At 39.6% G+C, this 24,920-nt stretch overlaps 1 protein-coding gene across 1 annotated transcript in view; it reads left to right on the plus strand.

The window, feature by feature from the left end:
* The window catches only part of ARAP2 (ArfGAP with RhoGAP domain, ankyrin repeat and PH domain 2), a 127,057-nt gene that overhangs the window by 96,119 nt on the left and 6,018 nt on the right, over positions 1-24,920 (plus strand). Inside the window, exons 24-30 of the mRNA XM_009896550.2 lie at positions 2,369-2,443; positions 3,559-3,676; positions 8,392-8,520; positions 16,037-16,176; positions 20,809-20,891; positions 22,267-22,302; positions 23,389-23,452. Coding sequence (XP_009894852.2) covers positions 2,369-2,443; positions 3,559-3,676; positions 8,392-8,520; positions 16,037-16,176; positions 20,809-20,891; positions 22,267-22,302; positions 23,389-23,452 — 645 coding nt within the window. The remainder of the gene's footprint in view (positions 1-2,368; positions 2,444-3,558; positions 3,677-8,391; positions 8,521-16,036; positions 16,177-20,808; positions 20,892-22,266; positions 22,303-23,388; positions 23,453-24,920) is intronic.

Genomic DNA, 24,920 nt, shown 5'->3' on the forward strand with positions numbered 1-24,920 from the left:
GTAATTTACATCACATTTTCTCTCCATACGGTTGTTTACACGAGCCCAGTGGAAATCAAATGTCAGCTTCATTCTTATTTCCAACCTTTCTCTGTAATATCATCTGAAAAGCAAATTTTACAACTAAATGAGCTTTTTGAGTCGGTGCCACTATAATTAAGCAGCTTTCTTCAAAGTAGCTTTGTAATGTTTTTTCCTCACAAAATGTTTCCATTAGTTTTCTATTCTCAGAGGCTAAACTAACTTTACAGTCCCCTTTTTTCAGAATGTTAATGTTCTTTAAAATTGAGTGCTGCCATTTATTTTTCTATGGAAACGTGGGTTTAGCTTCCATAAATGAGTCAAAATGTATCTAAAAGCTTGCCTGTTTCTATCACTTTCTCCATGTTTTATTCTGTGCATGATGCAGTTCCTTAACCTCTTCCTCTCTTTGCAGCAAAAGTAACATCATTATGATTGCTTTTTTCAACATTGAGGCACAAATTGTTCTCCTTTAATACTAATTTGATTATTAATTTTCTAGATTAGTTTATTAATAAGAGGGTGCACCTCCTGAAATGTCTATTTTCCGCTCATCACCACATATTTCATTTTAGAAAATGTTTTTGGTGCTGGGATGAATTAGTCTTTTGAACGTGCTTATGGCTGTACTGCAAGGGAATTGAAGCAGGCAAAGCATGAGACATTTTTAACTGCAGAGAAATAATTTCTTGTCCAGGGAGCTAATTTTACTGCCATAAATGAGCAAACCTAGTAATGTTAGAAAGTAATAAATTCCTTCTCAGGAATCAGATTTCCCCCCTTGATCAGAAAAGGCTGAATTCACTGACTTTCTAGGTTCTACATTTCATATTTTCAGGTGTTGTTAAATTATGTTTGTTGTGATAATTAAAGTATTAGCAGGGAGGTCATTGTGCCCCTGTACTCAGCACTTGTTAGGCCACACCTTGAGTACTGTGTCCAGTTCTGGGCCCCTCAGTTTAGGAAGGATGTTGACTTGCTGGAATGTGTCCAGAGAAGGGCAACGAAGCTGGGGAGGGGTTTGGAGCACAAGCCCTGTGAGGAGAGGCTGAGGGAGCTGGGGTCGCTTAGCCTGGAGAAGAGGAGGCTCAGAGGAGACTTTATTGCTGTCTACAACTACCTGAAGGGAGGTTGTAGCCAGGTGGGGGTTGGTCTCTTCTCCCAGGCAACCAGCACCAGAACAACAGGACACAGCCTTGAGCTGTACCAGGGGAGGTTTAGGCTGGATGTTAGGAAGAAGTTCTTCATAGAAAGAGTGATTGGCCATTGGAATGTGCTGCCCGGGGAGGTGGTGGAGTCACCATCACTGGAGGTGTTTAGGAAGAGACTGGATGGGGTGCTTGGTACCATGGTGTTTGATGGTGTTGGGTGATAGGTTGGACTCAATGATCTCAAAGGTCTTTTCCAACCTGGTTAATTCTATTCTATATTATGTGCTTGCTTCATCATCTAATTATTCTACATTTTGGCATTGCACGGAAACTTTAGGTGTCTCTTCAACAAGTTTAAAGAGTTAAATTTAAGTAGCTGATATTGAGCATTTTGGAATGCCTTTGTGAAATCTATAATGATGAGTTTTCATTGTGATTAATAATCATAAATATAGTCTTTGTAGTAATGAATTTTGATTATCAATATATGTACATATGGTCACATGACTGAAGTATTCTGTTATTTGTAATTTTTCTTCTCATTTTTTACTAATTCATATTAGTTTGGGGGTTCCTGACCTTTTTTCATGGTCTTGAATCTTACTCAACTGTATAGGCTGTGAAGTGAGCATGGCTAACTTCTGAAGTGTCAGATTCTGGCAGTTTAAGATACTAAACTAGACACTTGTGCCTTATATTTTGCTATCCTTAAGCATACATTTTAAATTCTCACTTATTTCACATTTCCTTCTGCTCTTGAATGTGTATTTATAAAGTGTGTTCATTTTGTTTCATGATTCTGTTTAATCAGAGTTTGGGTTTTCCTCCTGTATGTGTGAACTTGGTGCTGCTTTCTTGTTTCCTCTTAACTAGTCAGATAACAGTTCATGTAGCAGAGGTTTTAGCATGAAAATCAGCTTTTGATCTACTTAGAATAGAATAGAATAGAATAAACCAGGTTGGAAGAGACCTTCAAGATCATCATGTCCAACCTATCATCCAACACCACCTAATCAACTAAACCATGGAACCAACTTGTGTAGATGAATCAAAATAGGAGTTTGAACGCATTAGGTTCCAGCACATCTGCTAGGTAATAATTTCACATTCCCAGGGTAAAAGGATATTTTAAATATTTTTAAGTCAGTCTATTTTTATTAATTTGATTTTTTTTTTTTAAAATAATTTTGTTACAGGTTTCCCAGGCTGGAGATTTGCTTATTGAAGTTTATGTGGAAAGAAAGGAGCCAGACTGTAGCATTATAATCAGGGTTAGTGATACAGTGTTTTTATTAATCATTTTCTCTTGAACTATACGAAATCTATTTTCATTACACAAAGTATAAATTTATGTCTGTCACTGTTCTATGAAGTTGTTTGGTTTTGTTTTGTTTTAAATTTGCTGTGTTGCCTGGATTTTGTGAAGAGTGATTGTTATGCATTTGTAAGGAGAATGTTATGATGCGGTTTTAAAGGGGAGACATCCTCCTTTATTTTTACTGCAGCATACAGTGGTGTAAATTCTTGCAGCTCTGTGGGTGCAACACACAAGAATGTTAACAGGTACACAGTGAGTGCTGGTTTTATTTGAGAGTACAAAGCCATTTAAATTACCTTCCTCCTGATTTTGCTTGTTGCCAGTGATTATCTGCCTTCCTTCACTGCAAAGAAACTTAAATCTTGTTACTTACTATAACTGAGATTTCTCAGCCTTGTATCTGATAATTTATTTTAAACACAGTCATCTCCATGTCATAGTGCTGAGGAAAAAAAATTCATTCCTATAATGACAAAGGACGGATACTGTTAAGATGGAAGCAGAAAATTTAGGACAATGCTTTTTTGATTATTCTTTGTCTGTTTCCTTTTTGTTCTGCTCAGCACACCTCTTAAACATTTGTGTTTGTACATATGTGTGCTATATACATACACACACAAATACATGCACATAAGATGTGCTTATTTAAATAGGAATGAAAGTGGGAATATGCACTGCTGAGATACAAAACTGGCCCTTTCATTGTATTCCAGACACACATATCAATGTTTTTCCCCACCCCCTTAATTTTTCAAGGGTACAAAAAAGGAATTTCAAGTTCCCAAGGTATCAGTCAGCTAAAGATTTTGACTTCAGTTTCCTGGAACAAAATAAGGAAAGCATGCTGGAGTCCAGCAAATAATTTATGGGTTCCCAGCTCATTATGTGTGCTGCCTTTTTTGTGCTGTTGTTTCTGTTTTGTGAGATTTTTTTTTGTGTTCTTTTGGTTGTTTGTTTTCTTTTTAAAGTCAATTGCAGGGATAAAGAGTTTGAGGAAAAAAACCAAACTACCCCAACTCAGAAATGTGTAATCATGGTATCTTATTAACTGATTAATTTGCATTATAGGTATCACCTTTGATGGAAGCAGAAGAATTAACCAATGATGTTTTAGGGATCAAAAACATTATTCCAAATAAAGATGATATCTGGGCTGCTTTTGAAGTACTCGAAAATGGAGAACTAGGTTAGTGACACTTTGAATGTATGCATGTTCATCAAATGTTATTATTTGTATTTTTCACTATTTAACATAATGTAAACCTAAGCCAGTTTCTAAATTGTTTATGGAAGCAAAACAGTAATTACCTTTCAGGGCACTGTTTTATATTTGGTTACTGGGGCATCTGCATTATTTCTTTCTACACTTTGCCAGAAATAAAGTGATGAATTGTTTTAAAATGCCTACAAATTGGAGGCTGAAGGGAATGTTCTTTATGTTACTCTGCTTTGCAGTTCATAGAAAAGTAAGTCTTATCAATAAGTCTGAAAGAAGAAACTTGTTTTCATTAGAGTGTCAGCAGCTGATTTTATAAGGAATAATATTTATCAGAAAAATGAAGAGAGAAAAATACTTGCAATCCTTAGGGGAGAGGATCTTTTTTATTATTTAGTCAATTATTGTATGTGTGTAGATGGAAAAGGAGGAATCAAGTGTGTAATCCTGTGTTTATGGCAAGTGGCATTATGGTGGATGTAGCAGATTGTTGAAACATTTGCTTTAAATGCATTTCTGCTGCCAACAAGAGCAAATGTCACACAGTCACAGTATTAACTGTAATGAGGTTTTAACATGGGCAGTGCTTTATGCGTGCTGGAGCTGCTTGCACTTTAGTATTAGAGATACTTTAAAAAGGAATAGAGTTTCTGGTTGTGGGTTTTTTATTAAAACATTGTATGTGATAAATACTAATGTAAGCTGATTTTTGAAGAATACATGGAGGACAGGCATATGTTTTTAGTTAAGTCTGTTTGCACTTCATAGTAAGTTACTATTCTTATTCTTCTCATGTTACAGAAGTGGACTATGGACTCTAGTGCTTTTCTGTAGTGAAGATAGAAATGTTTCTGTAGTGAGGATAGATACATAGATAGAAGTTAAGAAAAAAAAATACGAAAAAAATGGAGAAAACTAAGATTACTAAATGTTCCAAGTTTGTTTGAATAGTTTTGTTATACTTGGTTTAAGGATGTGCTTACAATAATCTCTTCAGATTTACACTGATTTTCCTGGTACACTTAGTCTTGACCTTGGCAGCATGAGTAATGAGAATGGAATTGCAGTCTCCCTTTTGACTTAAAATAAATGATCTTGGTGCCTCTTTGCATCTTGCAGTCTTGCGTGGAGCTGTAACAGAGTTCATTTCCAGATTCATACATGCGGGCGTCAGCTGATGAAGAATGCTAGCATCTATTATCTTTAGAAGACTTCTGCTAACTTCTACAAGTACTCCAGAAATCTTAGTTCTTTTGACTGAGTAATGGAAAAATGTGAAGGGGAGATTTTATTTTCTTTAAGTCGATATGTTACACTTACAGACAAATGGAAACTCAACTAGATACGGCCAACATAAAAATAAATACAAAAGGTAAAGCTCCACAGCAGATTCTTGGGGTGTTTGAGTGCCACAACTAGTGTGGGCTAGATATGTTGTTTGAGCTAATGGCCAGGGCAGGTAGACAAAATTAAGCTTGGTCTGAGGCACTGCAGACTCAATACAAAGTAATAAATATTAGCAGAGGATTAGAGTGCTTCCCATTGGACCAAGAGTTTACAACGCAGAGTAGAAATGGGATACCAGTGTTTAAAAAACCAAAACAAACAAGCAAAATGCAAATTAAAAGTCCTAATTCAGCGCCTGGCTGAAATCAGTAGAGACTGTGTTGATGAAATGTCTGCTTCATGGTCCACTTTCTGTGCATCAGAACAGGCAAACTGAATTAATAATGGTGAGGAATAAAAATAATTCAGGTACGAAGAGGCACTTAGGAGGATCCCTGTGGTGCTGTGGCTGAATCTAGCAGATTTTCAAAAGGCTGAAACACACGGCGGGGGGGCGGGGAGGGGAAACCTACCATTCAGTCTGTGGTCCAAATATGACACTAAAGAACTAAAAACCTAGCTGAGACTTTGCTGCTTCAAGTTGGTCTTATCAGCATCATTTAACAAACAGCATTGAACATTATGTAATCAGAGACATGTACAAGTTGAGATTTTAACATGACATGGCAGAAACAAAGTTTGCGTCTGTGTTTCAAGCATACATTAACCTTCACAGTGTCTTTTCTGACAGAAAAGAATTTTCTGCTTGTGTTCCTGCCATGGTCTGGTACCTGTCTAGTGCATACACTCAAAGAATCCTAGAATGATTTGGGTTGGAAGGGACCTTGGAGATCACCTAGCTTCACGCCCCCTGCCATGGGCAGGAACACCTTCCACTAGACCAGCTTGCTCAAGGCCTCATCCAGCCTGGCCTTGAACACATCAGTTTGTGGTATTCAGGTGGTGATATTCAGTTTGTTACACTCAATCCTGAAGTTTTTTGGGAGTTATTTTGTGTTTTAAGATACACTGCCCTGAAAATGAACTCTGAGAAGGCAAGAATACCAGAATCCTATATTTTCTAAAAAAGTAATTTCCTCCTGATATTTAATATTGCTTAAGGTGAAAATGACAGGTTTGGGATATTTACCAGCATATGACCCAAGTAAAAGGGTAATTGGAGGTGTATGTTGACTGCTTGCTGTTCAGATGACTAAAACTGCAGTATTAAAAAAATCAACCAAATGATTTGCATAGAGAAAAGCTGCAGTAATTGATTTTATCTAACTTAGTCCAGAATGTTCAATACCATATGCTTTTACAAAATAGGTTGTATGTTTTATTTTTTATTTTTTTTTGTAATTTATGCTTGATGGATAGTTGGTAAATGAGGTGTGTTGCCAGTAAAAAACCTAATACATTCCAGCATGATGATTTATGTACCATGTAATCCATGATGACAGATGGTCCTAAATGTAACTATAAATAAAACAGTAGGTGTTTACTCTGGGAGTGCTGGTGTTCTAGGAAGATGTGGTGATTTGCCAGTGTTTCCTGCCTTGGGTTTGTAAAGTTCTTCTTAAAATGGATTATTATTTTTTTTTTCCCTTCTGCACAAACAAGTCATTTTAACTTCATCACAGCAGAGTCCACAGGTTCCCAAAAGTTAAAAAGCCCTTTACAGTATTTGAGTATTTAAAACAAAAAGGGCCAGAGGAAGTGGTGCTCAAAAGTAAAGATTGTCTGCAGAATGATATTTGGTTTTTTGCTTCATTGTCATGTCTGAATAACGAAATCTTTATATATAAGTGGTGTCATAAGTCTGCAGGTAAGGTAGATTTTTGCATCCCCAAACAGCAGTAGTATTTTTCTCTCATTTAAGTGTGTTATTGGTGGCTGCTGTTTTCTGAAGCTCGGGCGTTCAGGTGTTCAGGAAAATATGTTCTGCTAGAGTGCAGTGCTGGACAGTCCCAAAGCAGCTGTTGACATTTCATATTCATCTATCCTAGCAGAAATGAAAAATGAGATTATGGTGGCATACTTTTCCCTCCAGTACTCAAGAGACACAAGACTAGACTGCCTGACCCAACATGACAGTGTCACACAGGTGTGATTTTCCAGGAGCTGCACCCAGCTCTTCTCAAGGTCTGATCCTGGTATTAAAATAGAAACTCAGAACTTCTGGAAAAATCCCTCTTTGATGATTAAATGGTACCTGGATCTACTGCTCTAAGTTTCAGCCCATACAGCCATCATTAAAGTTTTTGTGCATTCATCAATTAACAGTAGGTGCTTGCTACTGAGCAGGTAAAAGTCCTCAGGGATGGAGGTGTGTGTGGAGGAAGAATTAATAGAGAGGGGAGCTGTGCAGTTTCCCTCCATCCACATCAGTGTTGGCTTGTATGATGCCTCAGGAAATGTTGCAGTACATCACACTCATATTTTCTGCTGGATCTGATAATGCAGATTTAGGGTCTATGTGCAAGCTCTTCCCTCCTTTCATTTGGTACATGATCTGGGGTTTGTATGGATTGACTGGCTTGACTTGGTACCTCCTACCACCTTTCTTACCTATGAAAGAGTCTCAGTTTCCTCTTTTGGGTGGGTGAGACTTATTAACGGATTTACACCTGAGCATCTGCAGTGCTGAGGTCATACCTTCATCTATTGGTGTTTTAGTCTTGCTCTCCTCTTTGTGTGAGGTTGGAATGTAAAAGTACAAGTCTGGAAATTCCCCAAGCACAGCAGTGGAGAGAGGACCTAATAAGACCACATCCTTTCCTCGTCTAGTCAAAGGAAAGTAATGAAACCAAGAGTCTGTCTCAGACTGCTTTGATCATTAACAGACAAAATAATCTATACAAGTTTTGAGGGGTTTTTCCACTGTGGCTGCTCCAAATTCTTTGCTTTTTGATTGCAGAGAGTTGGTAGCTGTGGTGCTTCATTTTTATATTAAGCCTAGCAAAATGAGACCTAGTACGGATGGAGGTCTGTTCTGTTTGATCACACTTAGCTGTGCCCTGTGACAGTTCTAACTTTTGTATTTAGCTTGAAAGCAAGCTTTTGGTGTCTCTACATAAGAAAATGTTCATAACTAAATGCAAACCAGTCACTGAACATTTGACTGCTGCTGGTTTAATTTGGTATTCATTACCTGCCTGCAAAGGTGTTGCTGCAGAAAGTCAATGAAGTGCCTAATTGTCTTATTTTGAAAGCGCTGTTTGACTGCTATAGCTCAAAGTGAATCAGACAGTGTTCTGCATAAGTGTCACTTTTAAGAGCTTCCAATCTTGCTTTATTCTTTTTTATTATTATTATTTCAATGTTGGGTTGTTTTTTCCCCCCCTCTCATTTTTCAGAACGTCCTCTGCATTACACAGAGAATGTACTGGAACAAGTTCTTCACTGGAGTTCACTCCCAGAGCCTGGCACTGCATACCTGATAATAAAGCGATTTCTAACAGCAGACATGATAAAATCCTACAGTGGTATGTATCTTTTTAAAACTTAGATATTTCACATGGGGGCATGAAGATGAAAATTCTTTTGTAGCTGTTTTCATTGGGGCAAAGCATCTCGGAGCATCTGAATTACTACTTTCTAAAAGTTACTGACTGGCTTCCTTTTAAAATATAGAAATTATGGGTGTTCTTGCTTTTGCACACTGTAAGCTCTCCCATTTGAACATAAAAGTGTGCAGAAACTCTGCATTTAGCTCAGTTTGTGAACTTCTATGTGCCTTGAGACTGCTGTTATGCACAGCACAGTTCTGCACAGTCTATCCTCATGGTGCACAATGCACTCCCTCTCTGGGCTATATGTGTGCATTTTATATAGATAATGCTTGCATTATATCTAAAACTTAGAATTTTTCATATAATTATATCAGTGTTATATACTAATAAGAATTCTTGTTACCTAATATGGCGTCTCCAAACTACAAAGCCGATTTGAATTACATACTCATACTGCAAACGTTATTTGAATGACTTACAGAGTATGTGGCCTTTCAAAAGGATGAGGGATTTAGATCTGATAGCTGAAAGGAAGCATAGCTCAAATATATAGTGGAAAAATGTGATTTTTCAAGCTGCTCCAGTCCTGTTTTGGTTTTTTACATAATACCTGGATTTAAGTCTCCCGTGTAATAAATATTATGTCGTATTTGCTTTGAGGGGAAGCAGGAGTTTAAAAGTTAGACACGTTCAAAAATTACTACCCTGTTTTCAAGCAGTTGAAATCCTGTCTGCTGGCACTGTAAAACGTGTGATGGTGACACATGATGCCTGGTTTAATGCCCATCTGATTTTTATTCAAATACATAATCTTTTCCTCTCTTCCCCATGCACAGAGGTATTAATCTCTCCATCTTCCCTCTTGATTTCAAGAACTAAAACTTGTGCTATTATGTTTATTCTTCTGAGAGTAATAGCCTTCTCTCATCATCCTTTATTCCTGTAAAAGCATACTCCACAGATGTGAACCAGCCAATTGCACATAAAAGTTGTGTTTGAGTTCCACTGTCTCTAAACCTGTCGTAACAGGTAGTGAATGGAGAGAAACAGCCCCTACTTCACCAAAAGCTTCATATATGAACACCCATCACCTCACTCACTCTGTCTTGAGGGAAAAGGGAATGGGTCGTAAGGGCTGTGAGAACTGCTGCTCTGAGAAACAGAAGGATTAGACTACCATCAGTGTACAATGTGTAGTACTAGTTCAAGGGGAGATCTGCCATTTGCCCTCTTTCTTCTCTCCTGATTTTTACATCTATTTGTTCTCCCAAAACATAACATTAATTGTTTGCATTAATTCTGCTCAGTTTGACCTTAGCCTAGACATACTGGCTTTTGACTGAAGGTTTACATTTACTGGATTTCTTCTCTCTTCTTTTCTTTTTTCTTTTTCTTTTTCTTTTTTTTAACTCTTTTTTTTTGTGTGTTAAAATAATTGGAACTTTATTTAAGAAGATACATTGATTTCCTTAGTGGTTTGGAGGGGAAAAAATCCTCTGCCACATTGCAGGCTTAGTATTAATCTCTGTAAACTCAACATGACAGAATAATCTCATGTATTACAAAATGTTTAGGCTGGAAAAAGGAAGACTGAGAGGAGGTCTTATTAATGTTTATGATATCTGAAGGGTGGGTATCAAGAGGAAGGGATCAGTCTCTTCTCAATGGTGATAGAACAAGGGATACAGACTGGAACACAGGAAGTACCACCTCAATACTAGGAAAAAGTTCTTTATTGTAAGGGTGTCAGAGCACTGGAACAGGCTGCCCAGAGAGGCTGTGGAATCTCCTTCTCTGGAGACTTTCAAAATCCACCTGGACACATTCCTCTGCAACCCACTCTAGGTAACTCTGCTTTGGCAGGGGGTTGGATTCTGATCTCCAGAGGTCCCTTCCAACCATTGCCATTCTATGACTCTGTTAACCTTATTCTGAGAGTGGAATTGCCATTTTAATTGCCATGTTGCATGGTTTGGTTTATAGAGTCACTTTTTTTCTAACTGGATCTTGTTAGAAGAAAATAACACAACATGGTAGTAATTTCATCTCATTAGAGTTTTTGAGTCCACCTTTAGCTTTTAAATTGATTTTAAGACTTTAGCAATACTGAGGAGCACATTGACTAACTTCAGCAGGTCTGCACTGTTCATGTTTTGTAGCTGCAGGACTCTGCATGTTCATTGTTTCTGTTTCTAATCTTGCATCTGTACACACTGTTAAAGCAAGTAGGCAAGTTGTACTTCCATCATTAGATAGTGTCAGAGGGAGAAAAGATACAGGATGAGGTCACTGGGAAAGGGATGCTTCCAGTGTGTGGAGAAGTCAGTTGTGGTTACAGTGAAGCTCTCCCTCTCAAAGTGCACAAGAAATAACTTGTGGTGGGAATGGAGAAGTAGGAACCTTAGTATTTTCAGGGTTTTGCACTCTTTATGTGGATAATTCTTCCTCACTGAGTAGTTGGACTGAGGCCAGATGTCCAGCCACTGGCTATCTCTACAGCTTCCTGAAAGGAGGTTGTAGCAAGGTGGTGATTGGTCTCTTCTTCCTAGTAACAAGTGATAGGAGTAGAGGAAGTGGCATCAAGTTGCATCAAAGGGTATTTAATTTGGCTATTAGAAGAAAAGTCCTCACTAAAAGGGTTCTCAGGCACTGGAAGTGGCTGAATCCCCATCCCTGGAGGTGTTTCAGTGCTGCCTAGATGTGGTGCTGAGGATCATGGTTTAGCACCAGTCTTGGCAGAGTTAGAGAATGGTTGGACTCAATGATCTTAGAGGTCTTTTCCATCCAAAAGGATTCCATTTGAGGTGTGTAGGAGGAGACTTGATGGGGTGCTTGGTTTCATGGTTTAGTTGATTAGGTGGTGTTGGATGATGGGTTGGACATGATGATCTTGAAGGTCTCTTCCAACCTGGTCTGGTCTATTCTATTCTATTCTATTCTATTCTATTCTATTCTATTCTATTCTATTCTATTCTTTGTATACTTTTTAACAGTGAATTCATCCTGATAGAAAGGACACAGAGGACACAGTCTCAGGCTGCGCCAGGGGAGGTTCAGGCTAGATGTTAGGAAAAAGTTCTATACAGAAAGAGTGATTGCACATTGGAATGGGCTGCCTGGGGAGGTGGTGGAGTCGCCATCACTGGAGTTTTCAGGAGAAGACTTGATGGGGTGCTTGGTGCCGTGGGTTAGTTGTTTGGGTGGTGTTTGATTGGTTGATGGGTTGGACGCGGTGATCTTGAAGGTCTCTTCCAACCTGGTTTATTCTATGTATTCTATGTATTCTATTCAATGTAAATGGGCAGCTGGATGGATGGATGTCCTCCTCTTCTGAGTAAAATTAGTAGGCTTGTGATTATGTTACATCTGTAACTGAATTCAGTGAATCCCCTTGGTTCTCTGATTTATGACAGAATCTTCTAGACTAAATTACAATATTTTTTCCTGTTAATGTTACTTCAGAGCTCTGTCATCAGCACTTTTCTCCTTTTTCTTGTAGAGGCTTTAAAATAACATTGGTTCAATACTGAGCCTAAAGGAAAAAGTCTATTAACCACACTTCATCTTGGCAACTTATCATTTCTTCCCTGTCAGTGCAACTTTTCCCATGTTCTTTGTACATAGTATATTCTCTTATTTCATATCTATTATACTCTAATCTCATTTTGTCCAATTTAGACTAGTTTCTCATCTAGCCCAACATCAACCATTGCACTGATGTCTAGATGTATATTTTTCTCTTGTCTAGAAATCAACTTTCCTTATCAAGGAGGAAAACAAAAAGTATTAGTAGGGGAAAAAAGTATGAGTTGATTTGTATTGATGTTTCAGTAAATTTATGGTGAATTTTCCACTTTCCTCTAGATCTTTAGTTATTCTCTCTTGACAATTTATTCCATAGCTTTTCATGCTTGTTACAGGAGCGCTCTTTCAAGTGCTGTTGAGTATGGTAAGGTGTGCTTTTTGTTTTGGTATAAGAGATACTCAGTACAGCTCAGTTCTATTTCAAGACCCTTTATCTTCTCCTTCCCTGGAGATTTCCCACCTTAAAGTTTCATTTGTTAGAAAAAAAGGAGAGCACAGATTCACTATAAGGTGTGTGTCTATCGGTCCTTCAGATTTTACCAGTAGAGAGTTGTGTAGTTTGAGTGGGAAGTATTGATTCCTAAGAACAGGGGCTGTTATTCAGAGAAATTCTGTGAAATGCAAACTTCTAAACCATAGATGGATCAATCCTGAGTGGATTGAGTCCATCTAGTTCCTAGGAGTTGTTAAGTTCTAGAAAGTTTTGCATGCTTTGCAAAGCTGTGATCAGAAAAATAATTTTCATTAGGCCTCATCCCAATTACTTTAGATTTGCTGCATGAAATAGTGGTTTCCAAAGAGTATAGACTATCATCAACTTAGAGGATTGTTATTTTTCCTCTTCCAGACTTTTCTGAGTATCGAGTTGTTTGATAGACTTGCTATGGTGGGGAATGCTGTGAAGTTTAGAATTGAGTTTTTAGTCATGATGAGGGCTATGTGCAGAAGTCTAAAATTTCCCAATTTAGTACAGATGTGGGAGTATCTTGCTGCTGTCATTTGGTATGGCTGAAAAAATAAGCAAAAAGCTTGTAATTGTGCGGAGAAGGATTCGTACTTTATTCTGAGCGTGTAATAAACTTACTGCCAAAGAGGGAATATGTTAGTGCTTTTTATAACTGTGCATCTATATCTGCACTTACAACTGAGGCAAGCTAAGGAACTTTTGATTTTAAGCATTGAAATGTATTGATTCTGGCTTTAGAGACTATCTTGACCTCTAATGAAAATCTGTGGAAACTTTCTTTTGAGAATCACCAAGGTTGGAAGAGACCTCAAAGATCATCAAGTCCAATCTGTCACCACAGACCTCATGACTAAACCATAGCACCAAGTGCCATGTCCAATCCCCTCTTGAACACCTCCAGGGGCTGGTGACTCCACCACCTCCCTGGGCAGACCATTCCAATGGCTAACGACTCTCTCTGTGAAGAACTTTCTCCTCACCTCGAGCCTAAAATTCCCCTGGATGCTTCCTTTCATGGCAAGCACACTGATTAGAATGTAGCTGGTTTTCTTTGATGAAATCAAAATGGTTTTTTATCTTTTTAATTTCCATTATATTTTAAAATGTTTTTGATAATTTCAGTTTGTACTAAAATACAAAGCAAGAAGGAATTACATTCACAATTTTTAATTACCTTCTTTTAGCAAATAATTAGGGTTAGGAGGAAGAATAATTTAATTCCAACTCTTTAAGGAGTTGTTTTTCTGATGGTGTGAAAGATGAGATTGAGATACAAGTTTTCAAGTTAGTCCTGAAGTCTTTTGCCTGTACAAATGTTAGCAGAGTCTGACTTAGAGTTTTGAAATTTAACCTAACTGGGCCCCTTTCAAGGGCATACAGGAAATGGGGTTGTTTAGTCTTTAGAAAAGGAGTCTTGGGGGAGACCTTCCTGTTTTCCACAACTCCCTGAAATGAGGTTGGAGTAAGGTGGATGTTGGTCCCTTCTCCACAGCAGTAAGTGATAGGGCAAGTCTAGCGGTATCATTCTGGGACTCCTAAACAGGTTTATTCAGTGTTTCACAGTATAACTAAGGTTGGAAGAGACCCCAAGGATCATCAAATCCAACCTGTCCCAACAGACCTCACAACTAGACCATGGCACCAAGTGCCACATCCAATCTCCCCTTGAACACCTCCAGGGACGGCGACTCCACCACCTCCCTGGGCAGCACATTCCAATGACGAATGACTCGCTCAGTGAAGAACTTTTTCCTCACTTCGAGTCTAAACCTCCCCTGGCACAGCTTGAGACTGTCCCCCTTGTTCTGGTGCTGGTTGTCTGGGAGAAGAGACCAACCCCCTCCTGTCTACAACCACCTTTCAGGTAGTTGTAGAGGGCAATGAGGTCACCTCTGATCCTTCTCTTCTCCAGGCTAAACAATCCCAGCTCCCTCAGCCTCTCCTCATAGGGCTTGTGCTCAAGGCCTCTCACCAGCCTTGTTGCCCTTCTCTGGACACGTTCAAGTGTCTCGATGTCCTTCTTAAACTGAGGGGCCCAGAACTGGACACAGTACTCAAGGTGTGGCCTAACCAATGCAGAGTACAGGGGCACAATGACCTCCCTGCTCCTGCTGGCCACACTATTCCTAATGCAGGCCAGGATGCCATTGGCCTTCTTGGCCACCTGGCCACACTGCTGGCTCAAGTTCAGCTGGCTGTCAATCAGCACCCCCAGGTCCCTCTCTGTTTGACAGCTCTCCAGCCACTCTGACCCCAGCCTGTAGCTCTGCATGGGGTTGCTGTGGCCAAAGTGCAGCACCCAGCACTTGGACTTGTTAAATGCCATCCCGTTGGACTCTGCCCATCTGTCCAGTCGGTCGAGGTCCTAAATAAGTGATTGACTCACAGGAAATATCTGCACATAACAAAAGAAAATAGCTGGCAAAAGCCAAAATATGGCATAAGTAGTAGGCTTGTAGTGTTTTGGGATAAAGAAATTTTTAGCCCTGTTAGTATGGTGTTGACTGGAGTGGAGAAGAGTTCATCTCCTGCCTGGCTGTCTGCTCTTCATGTTGTCAGTCTTCTTCCCTCACTAGTTATCTCAAGGAGCAAAAACATACCTCAGAGTTCTATGAATTCTGTGAATTCTCAGAATTGCACTGAGTTCTGTGCTCTTTTATAAATGCTTTGTAAGATGCAGGTATGAATTATTTATTTTTCTTCGTGTTACTCCTTGCCTTGTTCAAGAGCTCTTTCGGTTTGTCTCTCTAAAGTATCTCTAAATATCTATACCTATATATATTTATAGATATCTATATCTAAATCTGAAGTATCTAAAGATTGAAAGTATCCATGTCAAGAACAGGGGACTGGAGCGCCTCCCCCATGGGGACAGACTGAGAGAGTCGGGGCTGTTCAGCCTGGAGAAAAGAAGGCTCCAAGAAGATCTTAGAGCAGTCTTCCGGTACCTGAAGGGGGCTACAGGAGAGCAGGGGAGGGACTTTTTACAAGGGCTTGTAGTGGTAGGAGAAGGGGCAATGGCTTTGAGCTGGAAAAGGGGAGATTCAGACTGGAGATTAGGAAGAAGTTCTTTACAGTGAGGGTGGTGGAAGAGACACTGAAACAGGTTGCCAGGGAAGTTCTGGATGCCTCCTCCCTGGAGGTATTCAAGGACAGTTTAGATAAGACCTTCAGCAGCCTGGTCTAGTCAAAGGTGTCCCTGTCTGTGGCAGGGTGATTGGAACTAGGTGACCTTGGAGGTCCCTTCCAACCCAACCATTCTATGAACCTGTGACTGAACTGCACATTCTATTCCGAAAAAAATCCTTTATTTAAATTGTGCTGGTGGTTTCTTTCTGTATTATCTTTGAAGGGAAACAGAGATGCCTTCCCCACCCCCCAACAATTAAAATGAATTGTAAAATCTTCTAACAAAATGCTTTTTTATTTTCTTGATAGAGCAAAGTGAGAAAAGCAGTGTGAAAGCAGGCAATCTGAAGTACAAAGAAGAACCATCAAAACTACTCTCTGGAAACAAATTTCAAGAGCGTTATTTCGTGTTACGGGAAGGAAACTTGCTTCTGTATAAGGATATGAAGGTACAACAGCCAAAATCTTCACCAAACTCTTAAACACTTGCTTAAGCTTTCTGTGTAGTACAAATAATAGGAAGAGCAAGGCAAACTGATCAACATTTCTGATCATAGAATCACAGAATGGCTTAGGCTGGAAGGGACCTTAGAGATCATCTACTCCAACCTCCCTACCAAGGCTGGGGATGCCTCTTAGCTGGAGGCATCCACTGTGGCCTTGAACACCACCAGAGGAGAGGTATCCAAAATCTCCCTGGGCAACCTATTCCACAGTCTCACCTCCCTTGTAGTAAAGAAATTCTTCCTAAGATCTAGCCTAAACCTACTCTCCCTCAGCTTCAAAACCATTCCCCCTTGTCCTATTACTGCATAGGTCACTCCCCAGCTTTCCTGGAGGCTCACTTCAGGTATTGGAAGGCAGCTATAAAGTCCTCCCAGAGTCTTCTTTTCTGTAGGCTGAGCAACCCCAGCTCCCTCAGCTTATCCTCATAGCAGAGGTATTCAAATCCTTGGATCATCTTTGGTATTAAACGGCAACTTGTAGAGGCTGGGGTTGAAGTGCAAGATTTTTATCTGACCGTATGCACCGATGCTTTAGTGAAAGGAGTTTGTGTCAGTTGCTCATTTTGCTATTGTAATTATATGTGACCTTCAAAAATGTATAAAAACCCTTCTTTAGGAATGCCTACAGCTCGTGATGTGGCTAAGTTGTTTTTAAAACCTGCTGTAGAGAGCAATAATAGAAGTAACATGGAACTTGTGAGCAGCATGCATTTTCTTGATATCTCACACAAAGGCTTTAGAAATAACCAGCAGCAGGGTTCTTACAACTGCAAGAGTCACAGTATCACAGTACATTACTGGTTGGAAGGGACCTTCAGAGATCATCAGGTCCAAACCCCCTGCCAAAGGAGGATCACCACAATATCTAGGGCAGTCCACACAGGAATCCATCCATATGGATTTAGAATGTGTCCAGAGAAGGAGACTTTACAACCTCTCTGGGCAGCATGTTCCAGTGCTCCATCACCCTCACTGTAAAGAATTTTCTCCTCATGTAGATGAAAGCTTCTATGTTCAAGCTTGTGTACCTGTTGTTTCTTGCCTTTTTATGGTGCACCACTGAAAAGAGCTTGGCCCCCTCCACTTGACACCCACACCTCAGATATTTATAGACATTGATGAGATCTCCTCTCAGTCTTATCGACTAACCAGCCCCAGGTTTCTCAGTCTGTCTTCATAGGGGAGGTGCTCAAGTCCCCTAATCATCCTGGTGGCTGAATCACGACAGAAGAGATTATAGGAAACAATATCTTTCAATACACTAGCAAAATATTCCCCTGCTTACCGACAACATTTTTTAGATGTATTCTCAGTCCTTCAAAAACGGGTGTTGATAATTAGATGTGCCTCATTTCCACAGAAGCACACTTATGCTTTATATATATATATATATCTACTTAATAGCAAGACAGGTTCCATTTTAAATATTTCATTGAAGTTTTCTTTAAGGAGTGTTCCACAGGAACATAAGGAAAACTTTTTCACTGTGAAGGTGGCAAAACACTGGAATGGGCTGCCCAGAGAGGTTGTGGAGTCTCCTCTGGACACTTTCAAAACCTGCCTGGATGCATTCCTGTGTGACCTGCTTTAGGTGATCCTGTTCTGGCAGGGAGGTTGGACTATTGAGATCCCTTCAAACCCCTCACATTCTGTAATTCCGTGATTCTCTGAGTGGTTTTTGTGTGTAGACAGATTGTATTAAAGTGTAAACCTGAATAATAGGCATCAGATAGCCTGGAGAAGAGTAGACTGAGAGGGGATTGTATCAATACTTATCAATAGGGTGGGGAACAAGAGAATGGGGTCAAATTCTTTGCAGTGGTGCCCAGTTGATGGGACAAGGGGCAGTGGGCACAAACTAGACCACAGGAGGTTTCACTTAAACCTAAGGAGAAACTTCTTTACTTTGAAGGAGTCATAGCACTGGACCAGGATGCCCAGAGAGACTGTGGAGTCTCCTTCTCCAGAGACTTTCAAAATCCCACCTGGGTGTTGCAATCCTGTCCAGCCTGCTCTAGGCTTTAGCATGGGCCTTGGACTAAATGATCCCTTCCAACCCCTACCATTCTGTGATTCTCTGAATAATATTTTCATTTCAATTTTGTTAATTTCTGGTTTAAAAAAATAATAAAATCTCTTAAAGTGCTTTTTGGTTTTGCTGATTGATGATTTTGCCCATCCAGCAAATACTGATGTGAAGTGTTGAGTGGGTTTTGTTTTTTTTTAAGGACAGATTCGTTGCTCAAGTTAATGCAAAAGTCATATTCTATCTTCTGGTAATACTGTGGATATGATCTTAATTAGAATGACCTCAGAATGGCAAGAAGAGTGTTTTGTAATTTAGTGCTAAAACTCAAATTGTCACATATGTGAGAATAAATTAATATGCTCATAAAACCTTAATTAGTGTGGTGGAAAGAGTTTATGATAAGATTGTTGCACTACTCTATGATCTTTCTTTCTTTCTTTTTTTATTTTTGTTAAGACATTGTGATTTATAAAGCATTAAATTCCCCAGCTCAGGTGGAGTTTTGGACAGTGTTGCTTGTAAATGGCTTTTCATTTGTTGTTTTTAATTATTCTTTGGGTTTTTTTGTAAAGCAAATGGCAGTAGCACTCTGACAATTAGGATACATTGGTTTGCTTTGCTTTCTTTTGAGAGATGTTCATCTACCACTCATAATCTTGGTTCAATTTCTGTCATTTGGGGGAATGAAGGGTTGAAAAGCTTGACATTTCAGATGGGAGATTTGTATTTAATCAGTCTGCATGCACTAATTAATTGATACATTTTCATTAACAGCAAATTAAGTGTGTATATGGAGGTGGAGATGCATTCTGTTAAGTGCTTCTCTCGTTCAAGAGCAATTATCAAAAAAGTGGTACTGTATGTTAATTTACAATATTGTGCTAATTGACTGAAATAACATGCCACTCCAATGTACTGTTGTTAAGAGATAAGCTCACACCCAGACAAATGGCTTCCTTAAGGCATATCTTTATGAGAAGAGTACTTGCTGTTTAGCTAAATGCTGTGTTTTGTAAGGGATTTTGTGTTCATCCTGGCACTACCCTTGCTTTGAGTGGGAAGTTATACAATGCCAACCAGTAAAAGGTTCTCTGGATTGGTTTGTTGGGTTTTTTTGGTTTTTAATGTTTATGCCATCTCAGATTCTGTTTCTTTTTTGCCATGCTTCAGTATTGCAGATGGAAAGCTACTGAGGGAGAAATTGAGAATCCAGGATAGAAAACACTATGAAGTAGCTTTATGCACTAACATTATATAAGATTTGTTGAATTTTTTTTAGTTTGGGGTTTTTTGGGGGTTTGTTTGTGGGGTTGTTGTTCTGGTTTGGGTTTTTTTTGGAGAGGGCTATTGTTTATATGTTTGTTTTCTAAATAGAAAGATAAACCACAGAATCATAGAATGATTTGGTCTGGAAGAGGCCTTCAAGATCATCTAGTTCCCACACCCCTGCCATGGGCAGGGACAGTTTCCGCTAGACCATGTTGCTCAAGGCTTTATCCAACCTGGCCTTGAACACCTACAGAGGGGGGGGCATCCACAACCTCTCTAGGCAATCTGTTCCAATGTCTCACCACCCTCACAGGGAAGAATATTTTCCTAAGATCCAGTCTAAATCTACCCGTTTGGAATAAAAGTACTAGAGAGACATTAGTATGTTGTGTTGCACACTAGTTATGTTCTGTAGCAGAATTGTGTACAGGAGAAATTTATTGTTTCAACATTTTATCCTCCAGGCATGTTCAGCTTTCATACCTCCTGTGGGGTGTATATCTGTTGTAGGTTGGCTAAAGGCAGTTTGGTCAAGAAGGAAGGAACCTCAAGACCTATTTAGTCACACTTTCTGTTCACTGCAGAGCTAGCAACTGAGGTCAGGACAGGTTGCTCAGGACTTGATGCTGTTAAGTTTTGGAAAAACCCTGGGGGTGGAGATTACACAAACTCTCTGGGCAGCCAGTTGCAATACTTTGGCTGTCCTCATGGGAAAACGTCTGTCCTTATATCTAGCCCTCTTCCTGGGCAAAAGGTTGTCCTTATGTTTAGCATTCTTCTCATGATGTGAAGAGCCTCACTCAGTGGTGATGATAATGTTCCTTCAGGTGCTCAGGGGCTGCCATTAGGTCACCTTTCTCTCACAGATTGGTCAGAGTCCCATCAGGCCAGACCTTAAATATCTCCAGGGATGAAGCTTCCACCACCTCCCTGGGCAGCCTGTTCCCATGTTCCACCACTCTCACAGTGAAGAGTCCCAATGTCCAGTGGCCCTAATTCATCTTTCCTGTTCAGCACTGGATCTGCATTTTCCTTGTTCAGCCCTTTACTACTAAAGGTACCAGTGTAGAAATCCTTCATGCTGATGTCCATAGCAGGTCTGCTCCCAGTTACAGTGATTGACACACTTTGTAATGGGAAAGAAAGAGAGAAAAACACTGAGTGTTAGTAAAGAGCAATGCAGCCCATGAAAGAAACCCGACTGTGAAGACAGCCCTTTGGCATTTTCTCTTTTGCACATTCCTAATGCAATAATTAGAATCTTATTGTGTTTGCAGGCTAGCAAACCTGAGAAAGTGTTGCCTGTCAATTCTCTGAAGCTTTATCTTGGAGTGAAAAAGAAAATGAAGCCACCAACAAAGTAAGAATAGAAAAGAAAATAAGTGAAACCCTATGTAACAAGGTACTTGTACCATCAAGAAAGGGGAACATAAAACATTGCAGAACAAGAAGTCAAGAAGCCAATTGAAGTATGCTGAACTAAATTACCCCCTATAATATTATTTGTTCTGATTCTCTCTCTGGTTTTGTGTTCTATGTTAACTCTTTTGTGCTGGGAAATTACTTTATTGATTGGCTTTTCTTAATCTTAAGTGTATTATCTCTTGAGGATAAACCAGCTCTTGTGGATATGCAGGTTCTTGTGGATATGTGTCTTGCATTGCATTGATGGACACATCTTTGCACCAAAAAAAGAGAGAAGAGAGAACCAACTAGTCAAAGCCTGTAGTGACAGTTCCCGTTGTTCAGGCTTCTCCTTTTTCAGGATCCTTGATATTTTGATGACTACAGTGCCCTTTACAAACATCAGTGACTTTGTCTCTGAAAAAGAGCAGAGAAAAACGACAGCTGTTTTTTCTCAGATGTTTCCAGCACTTGTTCGGTCAAAGCTGCGAGACACTGAGACAATGTATGTGGGATCCTATCCCAGGGGGATTCAAAGTTGGCTCTAGCCTTTAAACAGATGCGCTTGAACTTTTACTTCACAGTTGGCACATCAAAATGCCCCAAAAAGATCTGTAAATTTCAAAGTTCAGTCATGTTAGAAGAAAAGTTGGGGAGGGGGGAATTTATTTTTTTAAGTGCAGAATGAGTAGGAGATGAGTCCAAAACAGGAATAAAAAGATGATGTAAATGAGGCTTTGGGGGTATGTTTCTTCCTTGAGGTTTATTTTCACTCTGCTTTCAAAAGCAGACTTTGCAAAGCCTCTTCTGGATTTCCCAGTGTGTCTGTGTTTCACCTGAGGCTTCATTATGCACTTACTCCCTTCACACTCCACCCCCCTGCCCCAGCAATTTTTAAGTCTTTATAAATTTGTGTGATTCCTACTGGTTGTAGTGCAAATATTCCTCTCTTACTTCTGAGACTTCCAATGGACATTTCGCTGGGCACCATCTTAGCGATTTTACTTCCAGCAGCTTTCAGAAAGTAGAGCCACAGCCAAAATGGAACTTGGTAGCTAGCCATCATCTATGGGGCTTGGCTATAACTCTATAACTCTTTGTCCAGAACAGAATGTTTGTTACCTGTGAATCAGCTGTGAGCAAATGACCCAAATCCAGCATCAAACTTACAATTCCATTCTAGATTTTCAGTACATATTTAAACTTTGTAATTGATCTTTTCCCTCCCCAATAAAAAGCACTACAGAAAGGTAATGGATTGCTCCAGGTGGAGGAGTATGTCCTTGCCTTGAGTTTCTGGAACTAATTTTTTAATTTTTCATTTGTTTCAGCTGGGGACTTGCACTATTTTCTGAAAAGCACCAGTGGTAGGTAAACTTGAAACACACACTTGGTTTAATGTCTGTTGAAATGTTCTATTTCAGAATGAGAATGTTTCAAAATTAGTAGACAATTCTTTTCCTTGCATGGTCATTTTTTTATTATTATTTATTTATTTTATTACATAACTGTATTTTGGTAATCTTCTGGGGCTAGGTGTCTGTCTCCCTTTTGTGGCCATAAAGCAACTGATTTTCATAGATTTTGAATTATAGATTTGAAACCTATGCTCATGCTTTAAATGAGGCACCTGAATTGTCTGCAAAATAAAGTGATAAGTATTTTCCTTTCTTTTTGTAGAATCATAGAATTGTTTTGGTTGGGAAGCATAGAGTCATATAATCAATAAGGTTGGAAAAGACCTCAAAGATCATCAAGTCCAACCTGGCACCAAACACCTCATGGCTACTAAACCATGGCACCAAGTGCCATGGCCAATCCCCTCTTGAGCACCTCCAGAGACAGTGACTCCACCACCTCCCTGAGCAGCACATTCCAGTGGCTAACAATTCTCTCTGTGAAGAGCTTTCACCTCACCTCTAGCCTAAACTTCCCCTGGAGCAACTCTGAGGTCTAACCATCACCACAACACCACCATGGCTGTTAAGCCATGTCCTAAAGTGCCACATCTACACGTTTCTTGAACATCTTCAGGGATGGTAACTGTATTACCTCCCTGGGCAGCCTGTTCCAATGCCTGACCTTCAAGAAAGAAATTTTTCCTGTTTTCCAACCTAAACCTCCCCTCATGCAAACTGAGGCCGTTTCCTCTTATTATGTCACCTGATACTAGGGAAAAGAGACCAAAACCCACCTCACTTCAACCTCCTTTCAGGGGCTTGTAGAGACCAATTCTCCCCTCAGCCTCCTGTTCTCCAGAATAAACAACCCCAGTTCCCTCATCTGCTTCTCATAAGACCTGTTTAGACTCTAGAGTGTTAAAATATGGACAGCATTTATAAATAAATCTAGGCACTGTTTCAAGTGGGTTAGAAGCCTATTCTTCAATATATTTAACTGCAACAGGAGTTTTTGTTGTTTTTCTTGTTAACTCTATATTTATTGTGTTCTAGGTATATATGTTGTGATGGACAAGGGGCACAGATGGAGTGGATGATCAGCATTTTTATTGCTCAGGTACTAATCTGATCCATAGAATGTAACTCCTGCTGTAATGAAAACCCCATCAAAGAATGATGTATATCTGTTATGAATATGGTATAGATAAAATTGCAATGCTGTGAAAGTTTCTGGAATACTGAGTGGAATGAGACTGTGAGGAGATGTGTCTTAGTCTGTGAAGACTATTATTTGTAATGTCATTTTCATATGAAAGCTCCATGATATGAGAGTGAGGGTGAACATCATGTTATGGTTCCCCCTGCCACTGCGTTGCAGAGAAATTGATTAAAGGCAGACAACTCATTTCCTTTCTAGTAATAAACTTTTTCTGGGTGAAATCCTGGCCATCAACTTAAAAGGCTGTTGTCTGTGTGCCACAATGCCTGAGTGCTATTTCTCTGCTCATGAGTTTGGATGCTGCATGCAAAGTAGTTGTGAAAGAAGAATGTTCTGTTTAAAAACACAGTGGTGTGAGCTAGCCCTGTTGAAGAGCTGTGCCAATACAGCTGTATTTCTCTGGTATCCAGTTAGCTTAGTTAATTAACACTGACAGTTCGTTGCTTTGGAGGGAAATACAGAATCATTTCACTTGGAAAAGACCTTTGAGATCATTAAATCCAGCCGTTATCTAACCCTACCAAGTCTGGGGCTAAACCAATGTCCCTCTGCACCATGTCTCTGCCCGTTTCAAACGTCTCCAGGAATGGGAATTCAACCACCTCCCTGGAGAGCCTGTCTCAGTCTTTGAGAACCCTTTAGTGAAGAAGTTTCTTTTAATGTCCAACCTAAGCCTATCCTGGTGCAACTTGAAGCCATTTCCTCTTGTCCTGTTACTTGATACTGGGCAGAAGAGATCAACACCCACCTCACTACAACCACTTTTTCTCAATTAAGTAAACTACTTGCTACTGGCTTGTGAGTAAGGAGGATGTATGTTTAAGTGCCATATAACACATCCTTGCAGGTGGAATTTAATATTTACGTAAGTGGGACTCAGAAAGTGTAAGGATTCAACATGACAGGATTTTAAAAGGATTTCCTATGTGTCTTAGATTTTTCTTGTCTTTCCTGGGATGCTCAAGGAACTTGGGGGAATAGTGCTGTGAATAAACATCACTTGCTTTATGATTACCTGTGAGCTTTATGTATTACAGAAAGTGAACTAGGCACAAGCTGCAATATGCACTTCTTAGAGGCTGACCTTCATAGATAGCAGTGCTAGAAGTATAATGCATGCCCTTTAAGTAAGTCTTCCAAATTTTTGTCTTATTCAGCTCCCTTAACTGAAGTAACTATTGTAGTTTCTATGGAAACAGTCACCACTCCTGGCATACATCTCATGGGCATAACATGAGCCATGTCACAACAAATAGGCTCAGAGGTTATTGATATAGGCTACTCAGAAATAACTCATAGAGGCTTGCTAACTGCTGAAGTCCTTTTGATGCAAAATCCCAAGAAGGGCAATCTATTATGATTCTGA

The sequence above is a fragment of the Dryobates pubescens genome, chromosome 1 (assembly GCF_014839835.1).
Source record: "Dryobates pubescens isolate bDryPub1 chromosome 1, bDryPub1.pri, whole genome shotgun sequence".
In the NCBI taxonomy this organism is placed as follows: Eukaryota; Metazoa; Chordata; class Aves; order Piciformes; family Picidae; genus Dryobates; species Dryobates pubescens.